The 20070-nt window shown below is 42.8% G+C and overlaps 1 protein-coding gene across 2 annotated transcripts in view; it reads right to left on the minus strand.

The window, feature by feature from the left end:
• Positions 1-20070, minus strand: part of ltk (leukocyte receptor tyrosine kinase) — a 60423-nt gene that overhangs the window by 15273 nt on the left and 25080 nt on the right. For both annotated transcript variants that reach the window (XM_023828237.1, XM_023828236.1), the window contains exons 4-19: positions 19737-19962; positions 18179-18318; positions 17920-18048; positions 13594-13740; positions 12879-12979; positions 12508-12665; positions 11692-11786; positions 7822-7920; positions 7207-7381; positions 6432-6582; positions 5404-5535; positions 4769-4925; positions 2947-3129; positions 1915-2013; positions 1319-1471; positions 877-987 (exon numbers count right to left, since the gene is read on the minus strand). In XM_023828237.1, coding sequence (XP_023684005.1) covers positions 877-987; positions 1319-1471; positions 1915-2013; positions 2947-3129; positions 4769-4925; positions 5404-5535; positions 6432-6582; positions 7207-7381; positions 7822-7920; positions 11692-11786; positions 12508-12665; positions 12879-12979; positions 13594-13740; positions 17920-18048; positions 18179-18318; positions 19737-19962 — 2256 coding nt within the window. The remainder of the gene's footprint in view (positions 1-876; positions 988-1318; positions 1472-1914; positions 2014-2946; positions 3130-4768; positions 4926-5403; positions 5536-6431; positions 6583-7206; positions 7382-7821; positions 7921-11691; positions 11787-12507; positions 12666-12878; positions 12980-13593; positions 13741-17919; positions 18049-18178; positions 18319-19736; positions 19963-20070) is intronic.

Genomic DNA, 20070 nt, shown 5'->3' on the forward strand with positions numbered 1-20070 from the left:
AGTCGTCGCACCTTGACTTTGTCCCAAAGTGTAGGAGTGAAAATGGTTTTGCCCTCATCTTGCCCCAGGTATGACATGACTTTTTTAAAATTTCTGTAATTAATATCCACTCCCCCTCCACAACACTCCCATAAAACATTATTCAATTGTTGATGTTTTGCCGTGATGTAATATTGCATACAAATCTTTGCCTTTATATAAGCTCTAGTATCCAGTTTCCATGTCATTTTGAGTTTTCTCTAAGTGGTATCATTGATTTCTTTAATAATAAATAAATAAAAACCCCATAATATTGCCAGAACTCTTTGATAATGGCACACTTCCTTTAAACTGCATAATATATCTCAGTATATGCAAACTGCTGTCGAACTAAAACGAACAGGGCCAATCTTCTTTGAGATACGCTACGAGCTGGTATGAAAACTAGTGACCTTAAGAAAAATGTGACTAGAAAATCACTGTTTCCTTGAGGTGGATTTGGTAGGTTGAGTAAAGACCACATGGTTTCACGGTTGTTCAAATGAAGACCAGAAATTTGCCTAGAAAGGAATGCTGCATTACTCTTTTCTCATTAAAAAGCCATAATAGTGACCTGCTCTTGTCAAGCTGTGACATTAACTTAGAAGTTGTTTTTCTTTCCATCTCATTGCCTGGTTCCAAAGTATGCAGGCTTGGATCACAGACTTCCTCTAGGAGAAATACAGCAAACTGCATCAAATTGCAACCTAGAGGCTTAAAGCCTAGAAGAGGGAGCAGACACGGGGGCAGATTTGAGAGCAGATGTTAAATGTGGGGGGGGCGGGGGGCTGGGCGTGTCTCAGAGCCGATGGAAGGTGGACGGGACAGAGGTCACGCAGAGCTGGAAGAGTCTCTTACTGAGTGTGAGGCTGGCACAGGTTAAGATGATGACAGTCACCGCTGTGGAGACCACCGCAGCCAAGACGAGCGGCAGAGATGGATGTCCTTCGAGAGCGAGGCCTGGGGGGACTGTGAAATGTTATAAGAGAAATGGTAACCACCATATAGCTTCATCTGGAGGGTAGTAGAAGGTGGAAGAGAAGCCATAACAACAGGCAAATGAACATTATGAATCAACACTCATGGTAAACTGCTACATGCTAAGCCATTGCACCAGACTCTGCATAGAGCCTGTTTTGCAGCTCTTTTATAAATGATGGTGGTTGCCCATCATGCTCTGTGTGAAGCCCCCAGCATGATTTCATCACCCCTGTCCTGTAGCAGCACGCACACAATGCAAATCAGTGGGAAATACAAAGTGGCAAATTCTGCCCGTGGGGGAGGAGGTGAGGGGGCTCACCCACGCAGGTGACGTTGTCATTGGCCAGCACCTCCCCATGTGGGCAGAGGCAGATTGTGACCTTGGTGTCCTCATTCCTGTGGCAGCTCTGGGACTGACAGTGCGTGCAGTTCAGCTGTACCTTGATCTCCACCTCGCCGTGGCTCTCCATGGCTTTCGATGCAAGCAAGAAACATGCAAGCAATTAGCCTTTTCTTCCGTAATCCTGTTATTTAACAGTGGCAGGATAATGAATGTGAAGGGAACCGCTTCCATAAGATCCATGTCCGGATCTTCTTTCTGCCCCTAGTATTTTTACATTTCAGTAACTGATCACTCTCTGTACTCAAGAATGCTGCTTTTGCTTGGCCCCTCGTGTCAGAAGAATTTTCTTAAACAAAGAAAGCACATCACACTAGACAGATGGCCATTTAAAACTGCATAGCATTACCACACGATCTGCACTCATTATGAATCCCACATTGCCCGATTTACTCAAAAATCAGGTCTGCCTCAGCATCTCAGACGAAATAGTCTCAGGTGGCGGCTGCATAAAAGTGGGCAAATTGAAGAATTGGCGGAGGTCTCTTTGGGCCAGTGAGGTAAGGAAGCCTCACCTGCTAACGGGAGGAGAAAGATCTCCCCACTGGGATGTATATAGGAGACTCCTTCCTGGCCATCTGCAGTGATGTTATCAGTGAGGGATGTATCCCCACCTACGATGGGATGTGAGAGTGGAGCAGAGAGATGTTTCAGTAGTAAAAATGGACATAAAGTATCAGTGTTATTTCATGCTCGTATTTCAACAAAGCAGATTTGGAAGGACTTTGCTCAAAGCCTGAGCAGATGCTCTACAAAACTTGAAGATATTTTCAGAGAGCTGGAGGTTTATGCACATTAAATAAAATGGAATTCATGTCTGACTAAGCAAACATTTGAATATGATAACGTTATACTGACCCTAAAGCCACAATGATGCACAGATGTTACTGAAATATCATGACAAAATGACACACAGGAGCCAATATTCACAATTATAAATTCAGCTTCACTAATGAGTAAAATCTGCAGAGCATGACTGCTCTGATCCCCCTTACACCGACCTTTCTCAATAGGCCCTTTTACGCTAACAGTTTTCATGATACTCCGAGCAGATCTGAGGCTCCTCCACTCCAATCAGATCCTTGAGAAGCTGTCCCACTTGCAATCATGCCACTTATAAGATGACAAGAACGGCATTCAAAGAGCCGCATCCTAATTTGTTAATGGAAACAGCTGTGACCTATCCTGCCAGAGCAATTATCCAATTACCCAGAATGCATTTATTTCTGTGTGAGATATTTGTTCTGCTTACAGCAACCATCCAGAAAAATAAGACACACACTTTAAAACAGTGACAAAGCAGTAACTATGTTTTAGCCTGGATTCCTCAGAGATACATTGAATCTTCTGTTACTAAAAAAACACCACGATGCATTTAGGTGACCCTGGGGAATGACTTTTTTGGATTGATATTTTGATATAATTCTAGATGTTCTTGAGGCATTGGACCAGGAAATCAAATGTCTTCTTTTCTGGTCTGAGCCACTATGTGTTGCTCTGCTTTCTAGATGCACATTTCGATGTGTCCAAAACACTGGGCAGGTCACCTCTGTATCCACCTCCTCCTCCTCCGGCACTGCAGGCACCTCCTCCTCCTCCAAATCCTCCAGAGGTGGCCCAGGCTAGGCTGGACAAGGCACTGGGGCAAGAAGTACCCCCCTCTGCCCCCTCAAGAAGAGATTTTCCAGCCCTGGCAAAGTTTGAGGCACCCATCCATCCTCCACCACCCCCTGCAGGAGAAAAAGAAGCTGTTATCTGTACATGCATACATACGTACCGCACCAGAGCAAATCAATAAATGTTACTGGAAATCTTCGGGTCTAATGGGAATGGTCTGAGAAACTTTATTTCTTTCGCAAAGCTTTGGGGAACAGACACTCAGAAGTCTTTCATGCGTCTGGTGTTCTGTTCCCTGAACAACAAGTGCATGCATCTTTTATAGCCAAAATACGACAGTTTACAGACAGTAGGGAGATCTGTAGACACCAGTCACTTCTGTTAAACTTGATCCATTATCAGGTTAGAACAGAGTTAACCTTTTCATGATCTCTCTTGTGATCACATCACCTTGTTCAAACAAGTTTGTCTCACTTCCCCATACGTTCCTTTAGTTCTCTTTTCACGTAATCGTGACCCCCCCTATAGACACTTTTCTTATGAATGCCTTACTTCTCGGATCAGGTCTATACCTTGACCTTTTGCAAATCAAGCTCTTATGCCAAAACACGTTAGTTCCTCTTACCTGAATCACAAACTATTACTTAGGCAAGCTTGCATTATATGTTTAGTATATTAAATGTTTCAAGGCTGAAGTTAATCATTACAATCATCATATTTAAAATCAACAATATTATCACAAGTTTCATTATCAATTACTGATTAAATTAGTATTGGAAATTGGCATAATCATGGATTTTTCGATCACACCCTCTCTGGCTTTTTTTTCCAAAGACGGTTCTGCTAGCTGGGAATCATACATTTGTCTAATCCTGGCTGTGTAGCTACAATGCATTTTTCTGTTCTTCACAGCAGATCAGGGAAAAAAGCTTTTAATTAAACACAGTGAATTTATGCAACCTCTCGCTCACGCTGACAGAGTAATGGGTTCAAGCCCCGCACTAAGAAGAATGACTGCTGGTGTTTTGGCAGAGCAGTGGATCCCTCAAAGGGCCAGTGATATGCAAGGATGAACACTCATCCGCTTGCCTCATCCCAGAATGACATCTATGGCAGCATGGTCAAGAAGGCTGACCCAAAGTGATTATGCTTCATAAGCCTTACACATGGTTATCCTATTCTTTTTGAAGATGCCATTTCAAGTAGGATGTTTGTATCTTGCAATTTAAGCTCTATACTTACTCAGTATAACCATTAAAGTAATTGAGGTATATTATTTTTGCTAAGGACTTGGATTTGAACCAGCACTTGTCAGGCTAAATGAACAATGTGATGGCCAGATTATCCCCAGTTGTCACAGACAGGGCTAGTCTGTCCTCTAGGCGATACAGGCACTCATCTAAGGTGTCACTTAAGGCAGGAAAAGAAATCAGAAGCAATACATCTGCTTGCATTCCATGACATTACAGTTATTTACACTGGTTTTAATATTTCACTACTTTTCTTGTGAGAGCTAGCTAGTTAGCAGCCAGATACCCTGTGCTGCTGAAATGTCTTTAATATAAACGAATAGACCAAACTTGGCTTTGGCTGCTCGGGGGGGGGGGGGGGGGGAGAGGGGGGGTTGCATTTCTGCTGAATCTCGCCTACGGTGCCAGAACACCCAAGACCAGCACTAGCCCTAGAAACACAATGAAAAATATATGTTTTGGAAAATAAGTAAATAAAAGGATGCGATGAAAGAGGGCGGACCTGCAGCGCCGGTTTTGCCGTTGGTCCCAGATGCGACTGTGTGGTTGTCGTACTGCTCCAGGTTGATGTGGTCCAGGCTGCTCTCAGGGTCTTCCAGGTAGGCATTCCCTCCCCCGCCTGCCGCAATGAGAAGGGGCACTATGACCCCATTCTCAGCCTGGGAGGGAAAGTTCAAAGGCTAACTCACCAACTGCCAAGAGGAGAAACTTTCATTGCTTGAAAGTTGACTTGTGTACCTTTGATACACTTTAATTCAATTTCAATGCAAAGCTCTTGGACACATGCTATAGACTCAGCAGCGTTAACCTGCTCACTTACATACCTGTCATAAGAAGAAATACAGTGATTAATGGTTCCAGTTTGGTGCCATGTACAAATAAAGCACATCAAATATTTTTCCATTATTAAGAAACTTTTGATAGCAGAACCTTTCCAACCCCCTGCTCCAATGTGCTTTCAAGTAATTCTCGAACCTTCAACACCCTTAATCATGACACTACTGTCTTGAGTCTAGCTATATTCTCCACTTTATTAAAAAATAATTTCAAGGGGTCTTAATATTAATATTGAATGTATTTGGGACAAAACAGGATGAGTGACTGATCACATCGCCTCCATTTATAAAGGGGTCTTACCCAGTAGATGAAGGTGGCCCCTCCTCCTCCCCCTCCACCACCAGCCCATTCTCCTGCTATCTTTCCGTCTCTGACCCCATCCTCAATCATGGTGGACTCGCCCAAGCAGATCTTCTGTGAGAGATGTTTCCTCTGGGAGAAGACAAAAGGTGTTTCTCAAAACCAAGAACGCAAAGATAGTACTTATGTTCTTGGCTAGAGGGTTCTTGCAAACTTGCCTCCCAAGAACGAACCTGGGATACAATGAATCATGGGACTGTTCTTGTTAAGGAGGATGCAACTGAAGCATCCTTCATATTTGGGGCAGGGCAAGGACAACAGACATGGATTTTTACTGTCCTCTGTACTTCTGTACTTAGTATTGGAACTGTACTTCAGCAATGGAATATGCCATTAAATGGGTACGCGAGAACACAAGAACAGTGAAGTACACATATTGATAAGCACCCAAAGACATGAATGGAAAAATGAGAACAACACGGGCAGGGAACACAAGAAAGAAGAACTGGAAGCAAAGATGGATATATACGAAGTCAATATGTCAGAGTTTGCAAATAACTAATAGCTATGGGGGTTGGATAATCCATGTCAGGGAGGACACTTTGAGCTAGTACAATGTTTGTAAACTACCATTTCAATTAAAGGGACCAGGATTTCACTTAAGCACTGAATTCTTGTTGTGTGCAGATGGGTCAGTCTCCTAAAATCATGCATGTGTCATGAATGTAATGTAAAACAACTGATTCAGTCTTTCAATAAAAGGAACAAACCAGTCAAAGCACAAGAAGAACTGAACTATATAGCCAAGGACAGGAGCCTTTCAGTTTTAAAGTAGTTTGGAAAACCTGAAGTAACTCAAAGTATCCACCCTGATATGGATTATCTGGTCACCCTACTAATATATGTATGTATGGATGGAAAGATATATATTTATACAAGCAGTAGTAACAGTGTTAGTATTGTGCTATTTGGTCAATATGCTTTAAGAGAATGGCATGGATCCCTTCTCATTCTAGTCTGGTACCTACCCCAGGACAGGCATCTTCTCCCTGTTGCCCCACCAGAACGTACAGGATGTCCCCCATATTTAGGGTGAAAGCAGCTGAGATGAAAACGCCGTGGGATCGACTGTTGTGGTTCCTGGCCCCCTTTCCTCCCGCTGCCCCATAAGCCGAGATCCTTAGGTTTGTGCAACGATGAAGAACAAAGGAAAAACAAAACTCAAAAATGATACAGGACAGAGCACAACACAATAGGTTCCCTAAGAATAACACAACACAGCAGCTTTAGTCTTACATCATACAGGTCCCCATGCAGAAATAACTAACTAGAAATAATGCAAAACTAAAAATCTGCATGAAATATATTCAAATAAATCTATCAAACCTTGAACAGAAACCAAATAGCATTTATGGCAATCACATAAAACATACCATAATCACTTTGATTGCCCTTTAAAGGTATCAGGTCACATTTTTATATTTCCTAAAATGCACAGGGAAACAAGCATCTAAAATCAAAGATGAGCCTTTACAAGCTGGATTTGACTTTCTCTTGTCCCATTGAGCTCATGGGCATCTTTCAGGTGCCACAGAGAGTTACTGTGGTTTACTGTGACAGCAAGTTAGTAAAAAATACAAGAAAACCAGAGGTGGATACTGAAGCCCAGAAAGTAAAAATCCAGGCCAGGATTTTGTTTCAACCAACCAGTGAATGTGACTCTTTACACTAAACTGGTTGCTGGGAGATAAATCTCCTACAGAACAACAGTTTCATCATATTTTCCCAGACTTATATACTTACAGGTAGCGGTTGGTAGAGGGCACCCTCCACATCTGCACCCCCTTGAGTGGGCCCTCGGTGCCCACGATAACGCTGACGTTGGTGTTCCGGTAAGCGCTATCACACTGTGCCTGGGTGGGGCCTCGGGGTCCACTGGCTCCACAAGAGGTAAACCACCAGGTCGTTAAGGTTACCTCTGAGAACAAGCAGCGTGGTAGAGAACAGAAGAATGGGCTTACTTAACACAGGTTCTCAAGAGAGCCAACAGTATAGCAATGATACAAGACCACATGACCTCAACTCTTTACTTAAAGTGAGACTTCCATCCACCATAATCACTTAATCCCAACCGGGGTCAGGGAGCCTGTCGTGGGAACCACCACTGGGCAGTCGCCAACACACCACAGGGCACACACAGGCACCTGCACACTTACGGAGCCAACTTAGATTTGCCAATTAACCTATCACACACACTTTTGGACTGTGGGAGGAAATGGGGAGAGCATGGGAACTCCACACAGAAAGGTTCTATGCCTGCCGTCATTTTTTGGCAAGACAACAGCAGCTGCAATAAACAATTTTTTGAGCTTTAAATGGACTGGAGGTATTTAAAATCAAATAATCAGATGCAAGTACCTGAAGCATCAGGATCTTTATAAGGGCTGAGAATGTCCAGGTCGCCAAAGCCATCCATCTTATGCAGAACACTGTGACTGAGAAACACTGGGTCAAAACCTTGGGTAGAAAAGAGGAAAAACATAAAATATTAGGCCATAGAGATGGTCAGTACCACACGGGGAAAGAGAAAGCACATTTAGTTCGTGGGAGATGCTGATGAAGCCATCGTGATCGGAAAGAGGTCCGTCAAAGGAATCCAGGGTTCATATCCTAGCCTCAAGCAAAGGAGACTGAGGGGGGACATGATCCAGGTCTATAAGATTCTAACAGGTTTGGATGCTGTTCAACCGAATAGTTACTTCAACATTAGTTCAAATACAAGAACTCTTGGCCATAGGTGGAAATTAGCGGGAGAACATTTCAAACTGGATTTAAGGAAGCACTTCTTTACACAGCGTGTAGTCAGAGTATGGAATAGTCTTCCTGATAATGTAGTGCAAGCTGAATCCTTGGGTTCCTTTAAATCAGAGCTAGATAAGATTTTAACAACTCTGAGCTATTAGTTAAGTTCTCCCCAAGTGAGCTCGATGGGCCGAATGGCCTCCTCTCGTTTGTATAGTTCTTATGTTCTTATATTCTTAGTTATTTATTCAGTGGAAAATGAAAGATCCATCTGCTGGCCATATTTAATAAGAATCATAAGCATATATGTCGCTGGTTATATAAATTAAGTTTGTTAAATGGCTGTGTCCCATTTTGATTGCGGTCGATCCCCCCAATAACTAACAAATAACTAACAAAACGACTCTTTTATCCTCCATTGTGTTGGCGTAGCGGTGTAGTAAGAACATAAGAACATAAGAACTATACAAACGAGAGGAGGCCATTCGGCCCATCAAGCTCGTTTGGGGAGAACTTAACTAATAGCTCAGAGTTGTTAAAATCTTATCTAGCTCTGATTTAAAGGAACCCAGGGTTTTAGCTTTCGCTACACTAGCAGGAAGACTATTCCATACTCTAACTACACGCTGTGTAAAGAAGTGCTTCCTCAAATTTGTTTTAAAATGTTCTCCCGCTAATTTCCACCTATGGCCACAAGTTCTATTATTTAAACTAATATTGAAATAGCCATTTGGCTGAACAGCATCCAGACCTGTTACAATCTTATATACCTGGATCATGTCCCCCCTTAATCTCCTTTGCGTGAGGCTCAACAGATTCAGCTCAGCTAACTCTCCTCATAAGACATTCCTCTAAGACCAGGAATCAATCTTGTAGCTCTACGTTGCACCCTTTCCAAGGCAGCAATGTCCTTCTTAAGGTATGGTGACCAAACCTGCACACAATATTCTAGGTGGGGTCTTACCACGGAATCGTATAATCGTAGCGTCACCTCCCTTGACTTAAACTCCACACACCTAGAGAATTATGTAACCCAACATCCTATTGGCCTTTTTTATTGCTTCCCCACACTGGCGAGAGTGTGACATGGAAGCATCAACATACATACTGAGGTCTTTCTCATAATCAGCTACCTTTAATTCAGTGGAACCCATAAAATATCTTTACTTTATATTTCTGCTCCCTGCATAGATTGCCTTACATTTATCTACGTTAAATTTAATCTGCCAGGTATCATCCCAGTTGCTAATTAAATCAAGATCCCATTGTAGCCTCTGTGCTGCTAATTTAGAATCTGCTACATCACCCACCTTGGTGTCATCTGCAATAAATCTGCCCATAGACAGCACTCCACAGGCGCCGTTGGTCTGAACCAACGAAAATGAGACATGAACATAGTGTACACAATCTAGAAGATGCCCACTGGACGAGACCTCTTAGCCTTTTACCAAACTCAATAAAAATCTACCAATAAAAATTTGCTGGGATGCAGCATCTGTTAGACAGAAGGACGAGATTTCCGAAATCGGCGCACAGTGCCTGCCATGATTGAGTATATAGTTTCTTGGAACTATACTGAATGCATTGGAATCACTCCTGGCTGTTGAGCTTTTATGGGAATTATGGGATTGCGGGCAAGAGACAGTGGAGCCTCGTTTCAGAAGCAATCAGAAAGCGGCTCCATCACTGGACCGCCGGGGGAGCTGTCTTGCCCTTGCCGGAGACGGCAGTTAAACTTCAGAATCACACAAGCCATTCTCAATTTAACAAGCGCTCATCTTTGTCAGTCTTGTTGTTCCCAAGAAGGGGGTCTGATGTGTGAAGTGCTCCATTAGGCCTTCAGCTAAAACGTCTGCTTATGGCTTATGGATGACATAGCCTACTCATTTTCACCATGCCCAGCATGGAGAATCTTTAAAAAAATGCAGGTGAAAATAGTTAATGTGACATTTGATAAAAACCTTTTCATATGATGCTCTCACAAAGTCTAGGGATGCTTGTATAATTCAGTGAAAATATTTCAGATTTATTGGTTTTATAAAAAAAATATATATTTTGTTTTTGTTTACGAAAACAAATAAAATAAATAAATATATCACGTTAGAAATGATCAGTAGTTTTAGGTACAACATACATTTCAGGTAGTAATAAACTGAAACCTAAATTATTGTTCTAAAAGAGCTGTTAAAAAGTTAAGTTAAAAAGTTCATTGACAAGCTGTCTGTCATGCCCAGCTCGTCCGATCCTCCCGTGTGCCACGCCCCATTGCTACCTCATGTGGAATCCCCGTGTATTTAAGTCCGCGTTAAAGTATGTTTCCCCAGTCCGGTCATTGACGTCCGTCTCTTGCTTTGCCTCGTGTTTCGTGTTGTTTAATAAATCCCTAGTCTACCCGATTCCTCGGCTGTGGCTCCTGCTTCCCTGCTCTAAAGTCAGGACACTGTCTCATTGGGTGATTTTTAATTGGCAACACCATTACAATAACACAAAACACAAAACATTTGTGTTTAGTATCCCTTTGGGAGCCAGTAATTACTATTGTAATTAATTTCAAAATAGCAAGAATAGAACTGAATGACTCAGTAAAAAAAAATTATGACACTTCATAGAAAAGAAAATGTCTGTGCAGATGGACAGTTATGTCAAACATTGCTTTGCAATAGATTTTTTTATGACATCAAATCATTTGCACAAGCATCTTAGAACTTTCTGTGAGCACTGTTCATATTACCCCTTGATCATAGTATATCAATCCCAGGTGAAATGAGCCCTCAGCACAGGTCTGGACGGCCAAATCACTGGACCTATCCTGGTACAGACACCTATGACTCTGCATTGCTTCTGATGGAATAATGGCAGTCAACACTCTCTCTACCTCTACTGGGGAAAAAGATATAAAGGGAATCTGAATTCGAGGCTCGCAAATTCACATCTAGGGCACATACTATGAATCACGGGTGGAACTTATTACCATATTTGTATTGTTAACAGACCCCAGTATCCAAACATCTTTTTTGTTATATGTTGATTCTGCCTGTTGCCATACCATTCTTTCCTGCCTGATTTAAATTAAGTGATAAACAAAGCAGAAACAGCTAGCTATATGTGCCTCTGCATTTTCCCCAATGAACCATAATGAATGTTCTCAATACATGTGAAAATATGCTGAAAATGAAACATTTTCAAACTGATATTGATAATTACTTAAGTGAACCCAGAAGACCTGCCAGAACTCGAATTGGATATCTTTGCTTAAAGCCGTATACACAGTAGTATGTTAGAAACTGTACAAATGCAACTTTATTGGCCAATTTTGAAAAGATCCATTAACATTGAATCCACTAATCCTTTCATCCATCCGTTTTCGAAACAGATTATCCAGTGACTGATCACAGGGCTTTGAGTAGCGGCAGCAGGGCACGAGGTAGGGCAGCACCCTGGATTGGGTGCCAGTGCAATTCAAGGAGAAGGTGACTCCATACATACCACTTTCAAAGCAGGAGATACCCAAGGTGATGTTGTCCAAAGCAATGTCAGCTACAGAGCCTGGGCCCCAGTGGGTCTCAACATGAAGCTGGAATCTGAAGGGATGTAAGATCATATAGGGCTCATTAGGCCAGAGAGATCAATCAATGATTCTGAATGCACAGCCCTAGTGCTACACCAGGCACCTGCAAACCACTGTCTGCCTGTAAAAAGAGATGAGTCAGTCCTCAGAATGATACAGTTTTTCTTCATGCATGTTACTATGCAATCATGTAAACTTCACTCATGCAAAGCAGAGGTGGAATTAAATGCCCAACCCTGTAGGTGAGAGACAAGAGTATTACCCGTTCAGTCACTGTGCCTGATTACCATCCACCCACCTTCTGTACCTGCTTGGCCTGACCAGGGGTGCGAAGGGTCTGGAGCCTACCCCAGTAGCAAGGCAAGGAATATCCCAGGATGGGGCGCCAACTCATCACAGGGCACACTCACACACCAGTCACTCCTATGGGCAATTGGGTAACTCCAGTTCACCCTAGTACATTTTTGGGCTGTGGGAGGAACCAGAGCACCTCAAGGAAACTCCACAACAACACAGGAGAACATGCAAGCTCCACACACATGGAGCCATGGCAGAGACTCGAACCTCAGTCCCAGACGTGTCAGGCAGCAGTGCCAACCACTGTGCCACTGCACTATCCTTGCACAGTAACTCAAATTATTTATTTTGTATGCAAAACTCACGGGATACAATAGCTCAGCAGAACTGGACAGTAAGCAGAGCTGAAAATAGACTGCAATAAGATGGTACAGTACCTGTTTTGGACATTGGGTAGTTTCAGCATAATGCTCATCCAGCTATCCATCCAATGGCCAGACCGTTCCCAAAGTGGTACTACTGCAGTACCGTTTCCCTCCACTGACAGCAACACTGTGCAGATGACGTCCCCATAGATGTAGAGGGAAAGGTGCATCTGTACAAGCAGAGCAGAGACAGATGGGTGAGAGGCAGGTGAGACTTTTGGAGTTGGTGAGCATCATTCAGTTTATACCTTCTAGAATAGGTAACTAAGCAGTCTTTGTTAATTGGTCAACAATTATGACCTCTATTACCAGGTCATATGAGTTTAATCAAATAGTTTTAGCTGTATACTGGTGTGTCAGGTCCACCTGTCAGCTCATCTCACCAGGCATTCCGCGCTGCTGATCATCGATGGGAGCAGGGGACCGTGAACAACTGCCTTGCCACCTGCAAAGTTGCTCCTCACCCTCAAGAACAGGAAGTGATCTGTGAGGATGGTGACACAAAAACCAGGGTTGGAAAAGCACCAGGCACCCTGCATAAATGGGGTTTTGTGTGAAAATGGATGCGGGATTAAAAGGTCAAACTCCAAAGCACAGATTATCTTGTAAGAATAATAATACAATCAGCAGGCCATACATTTTATTTAGGATATCTGACTAGCACAAATAAATATAGAGAAATTCATTTTGTAACTAAAGTACAGATTTTCTCAGCTACACTGTGTACTGTCATGTGGAGAGGTCATAAATCTCAGAGTAATAAAAAGAAAACATTGCAGCTTTTCAAGGTGTTTGATGAAAATGTTCCCCTGTTTTCTAAAAATAAATCCTTCAAAGACATTTAAGAATTAATGGATAACTGGCTGCCATTTATTATGTTTGGCACATGAAATAAATTGAATGTAATATTATTTATAGGCTTTAAGTAGAGAGAAAGAATTTCACATGACTCTAATGTTAGATTAAGCTTATTTCAGTTATGTAGAATAACACAGAACTGAAAGACAGGTTAAGACAGCTATGGTGAAGTTCCTCAGCCCTCACCACCTCGGCCCAGTCACCCAGATCACAGGGCTGTTCGACATCCTACCATAGTACCTTTTGTTTTCTGAAGAGCGGTTCCCAACAGATCTTCAGCAGCCAGCTTTTCTCCACTGCTCAGAGTCCACGATGTGGGTCCGCTGGACATGGTCCATCCACAGAAACCAGCCTCAAAGGAGCAATGAGACCCCAGGGGTAGAGTGTCTGCAATGGCATAGGTCAAGCAAAAGATGTAAAAAGGTTATTGGGCTCTCACGAGAAAGCCTAATATTCTTAGATAATGCCCTAATACAGGGTTTTCCCAACCTAGTCCTTGGGGACCACCAGACAGTCCACGTTTCTGCTCCCACCCAGCTCAAGGTGTGGACTGTCTGGCAGTGAGCTGGTAAGGAGCAAAACTGTGGGTGGTCTGGGGGTGCCCAAGGACCAAGCTGGGAAACACTGCCCTAATACCCTCTCACCAAGCTGAAAGAACCACGCTCCAAATAATAAATGAGGTTGAAGGATGTCTAGGGAATGCATGTATGAGAATTGGTTTATGATTTACAACAGCCAAAAAAGCTAAGTCACCCTAGTCCAACCACCATATTCATCCCTGCCACTCACACCTTAACAAGCCACCGTAAGTGTTTTTTCTCGTAAGCCATGGACATTACACAAAATATCCCCTTTGTGGCTAAAGGGGCAAATGGAAGTGCAAGACTATACATTCACTCATTGTTTAGCAGACCGCTTGGTGTGTCATTAGTCATGTGTAATCCCAACTATGTGTCAGGGTCAGCACCTGTCCCAGCCTTTCGGGTCTCCTCCCCATTTGGCCAGCAGGTGTCGCTGGCCATCCTGTCCTCCCCGTTGTCCAAGTCTTTAGTGTGTTTCCCCAGCTCCCTAGATTGCTGCATGGTTCTATAGGCTGAGTGCTTGGCAACTAGCCTGTCAGTTGTGTGTTCAAGTCCACTCACCATTGTTTTGTATTTAGTAGATTTTGTTCCCTAGTTTTTCCTTTGTATTAGTTTTTCTAGTTCCTGAGTTTTGTTGTTTGCATTCTATTTTGGTTTTGTGCCCTGGTTTGTGTTTTACCTGTCTTTGTTATTTCCCTAGTGTTTAAGCAAAGATATCCAATTCAAGTTCTGGCAGGTCTTCTGGGTTCACTTAAGTAATTACCAATATCAGTTTGAAAATGTTTCTGTTTCCTAGTTTCTGAGTTGTATGATTTAGTTTATTAGATCCATCTGTTTGCTGTTCCCCTGAGCCTCTTGATTGTTCTCACCTGTCCTGTGCTTCCTTGTTATGTCATGGCCTGCCCGGTCGATCCTCCCGTGTGCCACGCCCCCTTATTACCTCGTGTGGGATCCCAGTGTTCTCAGCTGTGTCTAGTTGTTGTTAATCAATTGTGGTATTTACTGCTTCTGAGTCTGTCTTACCCCTGTCCGGTCATTGATGTTCGTGCTTGTGCTGTGCCCTGTGTTTTGGTATTTTTCCCGAATAAACCCCAATTTTACCTGATTTCATGGTTTCTGTGCTGCTTCCCGGCACGCATCCTTAACATGTTAACCCTTTGTATTCAAGTACCTGATCCTGCTCTGTTCCCCGTGGAGTCATTGGCTGTATTTTCTTGATTGTGTGATGTTGGTTATTACATGTGCTGCCCTTTCTGTTTCCCGTGTGACCTGTTTCCCTTCTGAGATAATTTTTTATTATTAGTTATATTGTTCCCCTGTTTAGTTTTGACCCCTTGTGGTCTTTTTGTTTGTAGTCTTCCCAGCATTGTCATTATGTGTTAATAAACCCCCTGTTTTTGTGGAGCCACCAGTGGATCGTCCTCTTCTTTTTCTGCCTGTTCCATGCCCCCTTCCTGTGATATAAACCCTTGAGTTACTGACACTATGACTAGGCAGAATATTGCTGGATAGGTAACCAGAAAGCAAACTAATAGTATTAGAATACTCTTCTCCTATGGAAAAAGTTAAATGGAGTTAAAAAACAATATAACTGCAGTCTGCAGTGTTCAGAGATTAACATTGCTTATGTCCTTTTTCTCCTGTTTTACGTGTATATGCTGGGTAAGTATAGTTAGAGGTACTTCTGCCCAAATGTGGGCATACACAGAAGCATCTGTGGAAAGGCATCATGGGAAAGATGATCAGGTAAGTCAGGTGACCAGGGTCTTCGATTGGTGATTCGTAAGTGGAGTATTTCCATTAATGTCCCTCATTCCCAAAATGATTATGTATGTATATATTGTACTGCTTCTGCAGATATCCCCAATTTCATGTTATTTCAATGCTATGCACTTTTACCAGGAAATCTGGTCCATGTTTCTGCTTTTAGTTTTTTTTTTCCTATAGATGAAAGAGTCGGGTACCCTATCTAACAGTGCCACATGGTTCTGATCACTGTGCTGACAGTGACATCTTGAAGTCAAGATCTGTGCAGTCTGCCACTAAGCAGAGGGAGGAAATAGCTCCTTTCACTGATCTCTCTTCATCATTGCTGTCTTGGAGACATTTCTGACACTGCAAAGGCAGTGGTTTTTAGCAGGCTACTCCATTATAAGGTAAATTAACAATTCATCACACCCTTAAATATTTATGTGGTGAATGTTGGCATGTACTGTTCCATCGTAACCCTATCCATCTTCTTATCAGAGTATTCAGTCATTAATTAGCCATTTGGATTTGTTCAAGTTCATGATTGTAAAATTTCTTTCCAACTGCAGCTTCAGTACCATTCTAGATCAAAGTTTATCTTTTTTAATCTTTTTTGATTGATGTGGTATTATGAATGTGTTTAAATAAGTCATTTTTCTCAATAAAAAGTGTAGCTGAGTTGCCAACGAACAAACAAAATTTATTCAAAATATATACACTATATTGCCAAAAGTAATGGGACCCCCCCCAAATCATTGAATTCAGGTGTTCCAATCACTTCCATAGCCACAGGTGTATGCAATCACACACCAAGGCATGCGGACTGCTTCTACAAAGATTTACAAAAGAATGGGTCACTCTCAGGAGCTCAGTGGATTCAAACGTGGTACCGTGATAGGATGCCACCAGTCAAATAAGTCCATTCGTGAAATTTCCATAATACTAAATATTCCACAGTCAACTGTTAGTGGTATTATAACAAGGTGGAAGCAATTGGGAACAACAGCAACTCAGCCATAAAATGGTAGGCCACGTAAAATCACAGAGCGGGGACAACGCATGCTGAGGCGCACAGTGTACAGAAGTCACCAACTGTTTGCAGAGTCAATAGCTACAGACCTCCAAACTTCGTGTGGCCTTCAGATCAGCTCAAGAACAGTGCATAGAGAACTTTATGGTATGGGTTTCTGTGGCCAAGCAGCTGCATCCAAGCCTTACATCACTAAATGCAATGAAAAGCATCAGATGCAGTGGTGTAAAACATGCCGCCACTGGATTCTAGAGCAGTGGAGACGTGTTCTCTGCAGTGATGAATTATGTTTCTCTGTCTGGCAATCCGATGGATGAATCTGGATTTGACGGTTGCCAGGAGAACGGTACTTGTCTGACTGCATTGTGCCAACTGTAAAGTTTGGTGGAGGGGGAATTATGGTCTGGGGTTGTTTTTCAGGGGTTGGGCTTGGCCCCTTAGTTCCAGTGAAAGGAACTCTTAATGCTGCAGCATTCAAAGCCATTTTGGACAATTTCATGCTCTCAACTTTGTGGGAACAGTTTTGGGACGGCCGCTTCCTGTTCCAACATGACTGTGCACCAGTACACAAAGCAAGGTCCATAAGGACATGGATGAGTCAGTCTGGTGTGGAGGAACTTGACTGGCTTGCACAGAGCCCTGACCTCAACCCAACAGAACACCTTTGGGATGAAATAGAGCGGAGACTGTGGGCCAGGCCTTCTCGTCCAACATCAGTGCCTGACCTCACAAATGCTCTCCTGGAAGAATGATCAAAAATTCCCACAAACACACTCCTAAACCTTGTGGACAGCTGTCCCAGAAGAGTTGAAGCTGCAAAGGGTGGGCTAACTCCATATTAAAGCCTATGTATTAAACATGGGATGTCATTAAAGTTCATGTGTGTGTGCAGGTGTCCCAATACTTTTGGCAATATAGTATATAATTTCTATTGGAAATGAGTGCCTCTAAACTACCCTTTAATAACTGTTAGTCCGTGTTTGTGTGAGGTGCCATCACCTCTAAGGTGTGTCCTGCCTTGTGTCTTGTGGCTCTGGGTTCGGCCACAATGCAATCCTGCTTCAGACAGGAGGTCATTAAAGATTGATAGATGTATGGACTTTTTAACAAGTTTCTGCGTAAGCATGAGCTTAAAGGTTGATTTGTGAGCCAGTCTTCGAAAAATCTGTTTTACTACTTCACACTTTACAGCATTTTTAGACTCACCACACACAGGACCCTCATCTTCAGCCAAGGGACAGTCATTGTGGAAGTCACACACTTTGCTTTTGTCTATGCAGTCCCCAAATTTGCAGTGGAAAGACATGTCCTCCATGCAATCAACCATTAAGTTCCCTAAGGCGACAGTGTGGATGGGTGAGAAAAAGACAAAACATTGAATGCCCTGGAAAAGAATCTGTACTGTACATCAAATAGAACATTTGATGTTTCTTGTTCTTAATGCATCCTGGCATCTGAGACTTACCTGCATCACAGTCTTTCAGCTCTAATGAATCGATGGCAAGTGAACTCCAGTTCTCCACACCACAAGTAGAGTACAGCAATATCACTTGAAAGGGCTTTTCCTGTAGGCCAATATGGGCTTTAAGCACCTCCCACTGTTCTCTGCACCAATCAAAGAGCAACAGTCAGGTTGAGCTGTTTAATGCTGCACCAACCGTGTGTTATTATTGGTATCTTCTCCCAGTTTTGTTTTGGTTCTTCTAAGGATTAAAGTACGCAATCATCATTTCCCAGACCTGCAATTTGTGTGTCATTGTACTGTAAATGTGTGTGTTGCCAAAAACTCCAACACTGAGTAGCAATCTTGAAACACGTCTATTAATAACAAGAATAATAATAAAGCTGAAATACTGATGAATGAAGCCAATGAATAATGAGGCCATTGAACTAGCTCAGCCATGGACATTGGCTCTGTCAATGTGAGAGGACACAGGCACACTGAGGTGGGTTAGGTGCAGTATTTACATTGCTGGTGCTGAAAATTTTGTTTATATGGGCTGATTTACAGTACATCCACTAACAAGCCTGGAAGAGGCCTGTGAATATAGCTTTCATTTATCAATAATTTTTGGTGAGGCAGGGCAGCATGGATGTTGGCAAGGAGGGCCAAGGACACAGCATAACCACTATCCCACCCTAGCTTTATTCTTGGAATGAGAATCATTCATCCTTTGTCTGTGAAGCCCTGGACTTAACAAGAAATCAATGGTAACGACATCATCCCATCAAAGAGTACACAGGTAACAACTGGTGTGGTTTATCTCTTTCTGCCAGGTAATGTTATTCCAGAGGGGCTGCGACTCTCCACCCTCATTACCGTGGACAACAGGGCTGATATTCAGGGTTACACACTGTCTCTAGTCTGGGTGTGGCTAGATGGGAAATGAGTATGAGAAATGTGCATTATGCTGAACTGGCATTCAAGCAGGAACTGGCTACACGCTGTCTTGGTGTGCTCTGCTTTCCAGATTAAAAACCTGATTACCATTGCCTTAACTGGAAGCAATGGATGGACAACCAGTCTGTTCTAATAAGAGAATGTTATGAAAAAGATTCTTTTTGTTCGTCACGGATTAGTCACAAAAATGCATACAGTTGAAACTATATCTAAAACAAAATAAACTCTGCTTCAGATATTCATGTTACGCTCCAATACATTTGCAAATGATATCTGGAGTTCTTGAAAGTCATACTATCAGCATCAGTGCCTTTTAGGTCATAAAAACAGGCCAAAAGAGGTGACAGAGTGAAGGACTGCAGCTAACATGGGGGGGGGGTGGTCTGAAAGCATTCTTGAATCTGTAGAATTGGAGCAGATGTTCCTGAACTTACATACACAGGATGACCAGTCAAGTAATCAAATGGGCTATTAAACAGAAGTGGAAAGTGATATCATTTGAAATGGAATTCTCCTATCCACTTATCTAATGCAGGGTCATGGTAACCCTGGACCCAGTCCCAGCTCAGGCTGTGCACACGCAGTCCACTAGAGGGCATCATCTCTGCTGTAAATATTTTACCTGGTACTGTGTTGCCCTTGGTGGCCAAGAAATGTTGAGCTTTTGGCTACATCAGAGTCCATCGGTTTGACCTGGACCGTCAGGTTCCCCAAAATGCCCACAGTCTGGTACCGGGCGAGCTGCAGCTGACAGTGCGGCCCACTGCTGTGCAGCACTGGACTGGCTATGAAGAACTGGCAATGTCCTGCTGACTCTGCTGCAGTGGCCGTCAGCAGAAGGAGGTGCCCTAGTGGTGTGTGAAAGGGCTTCAGTCAACAGATTAAATTTGCGGTCAGAAAAAAAAAATACAAAGGGCAGGTACCCAGTGTGTAGCAAAAGTGTTTCTTCTCCCTGA

The sequence above is a fragment of the Paramormyrops kingsleyae genome, chromosome 14 (genome assembly GCF_048594095.1).
Source record: "Paramormyrops kingsleyae isolate MSU_618 chromosome 14, PKINGS_0.4, whole genome shotgun sequence".
In the NCBI taxonomy this organism is placed as follows: domain Eukaryota; kingdom Metazoa; phylum Chordata; class Actinopteri; order Osteoglossiformes; family Mormyridae; genus Paramormyrops; species Paramormyrops kingsleyae.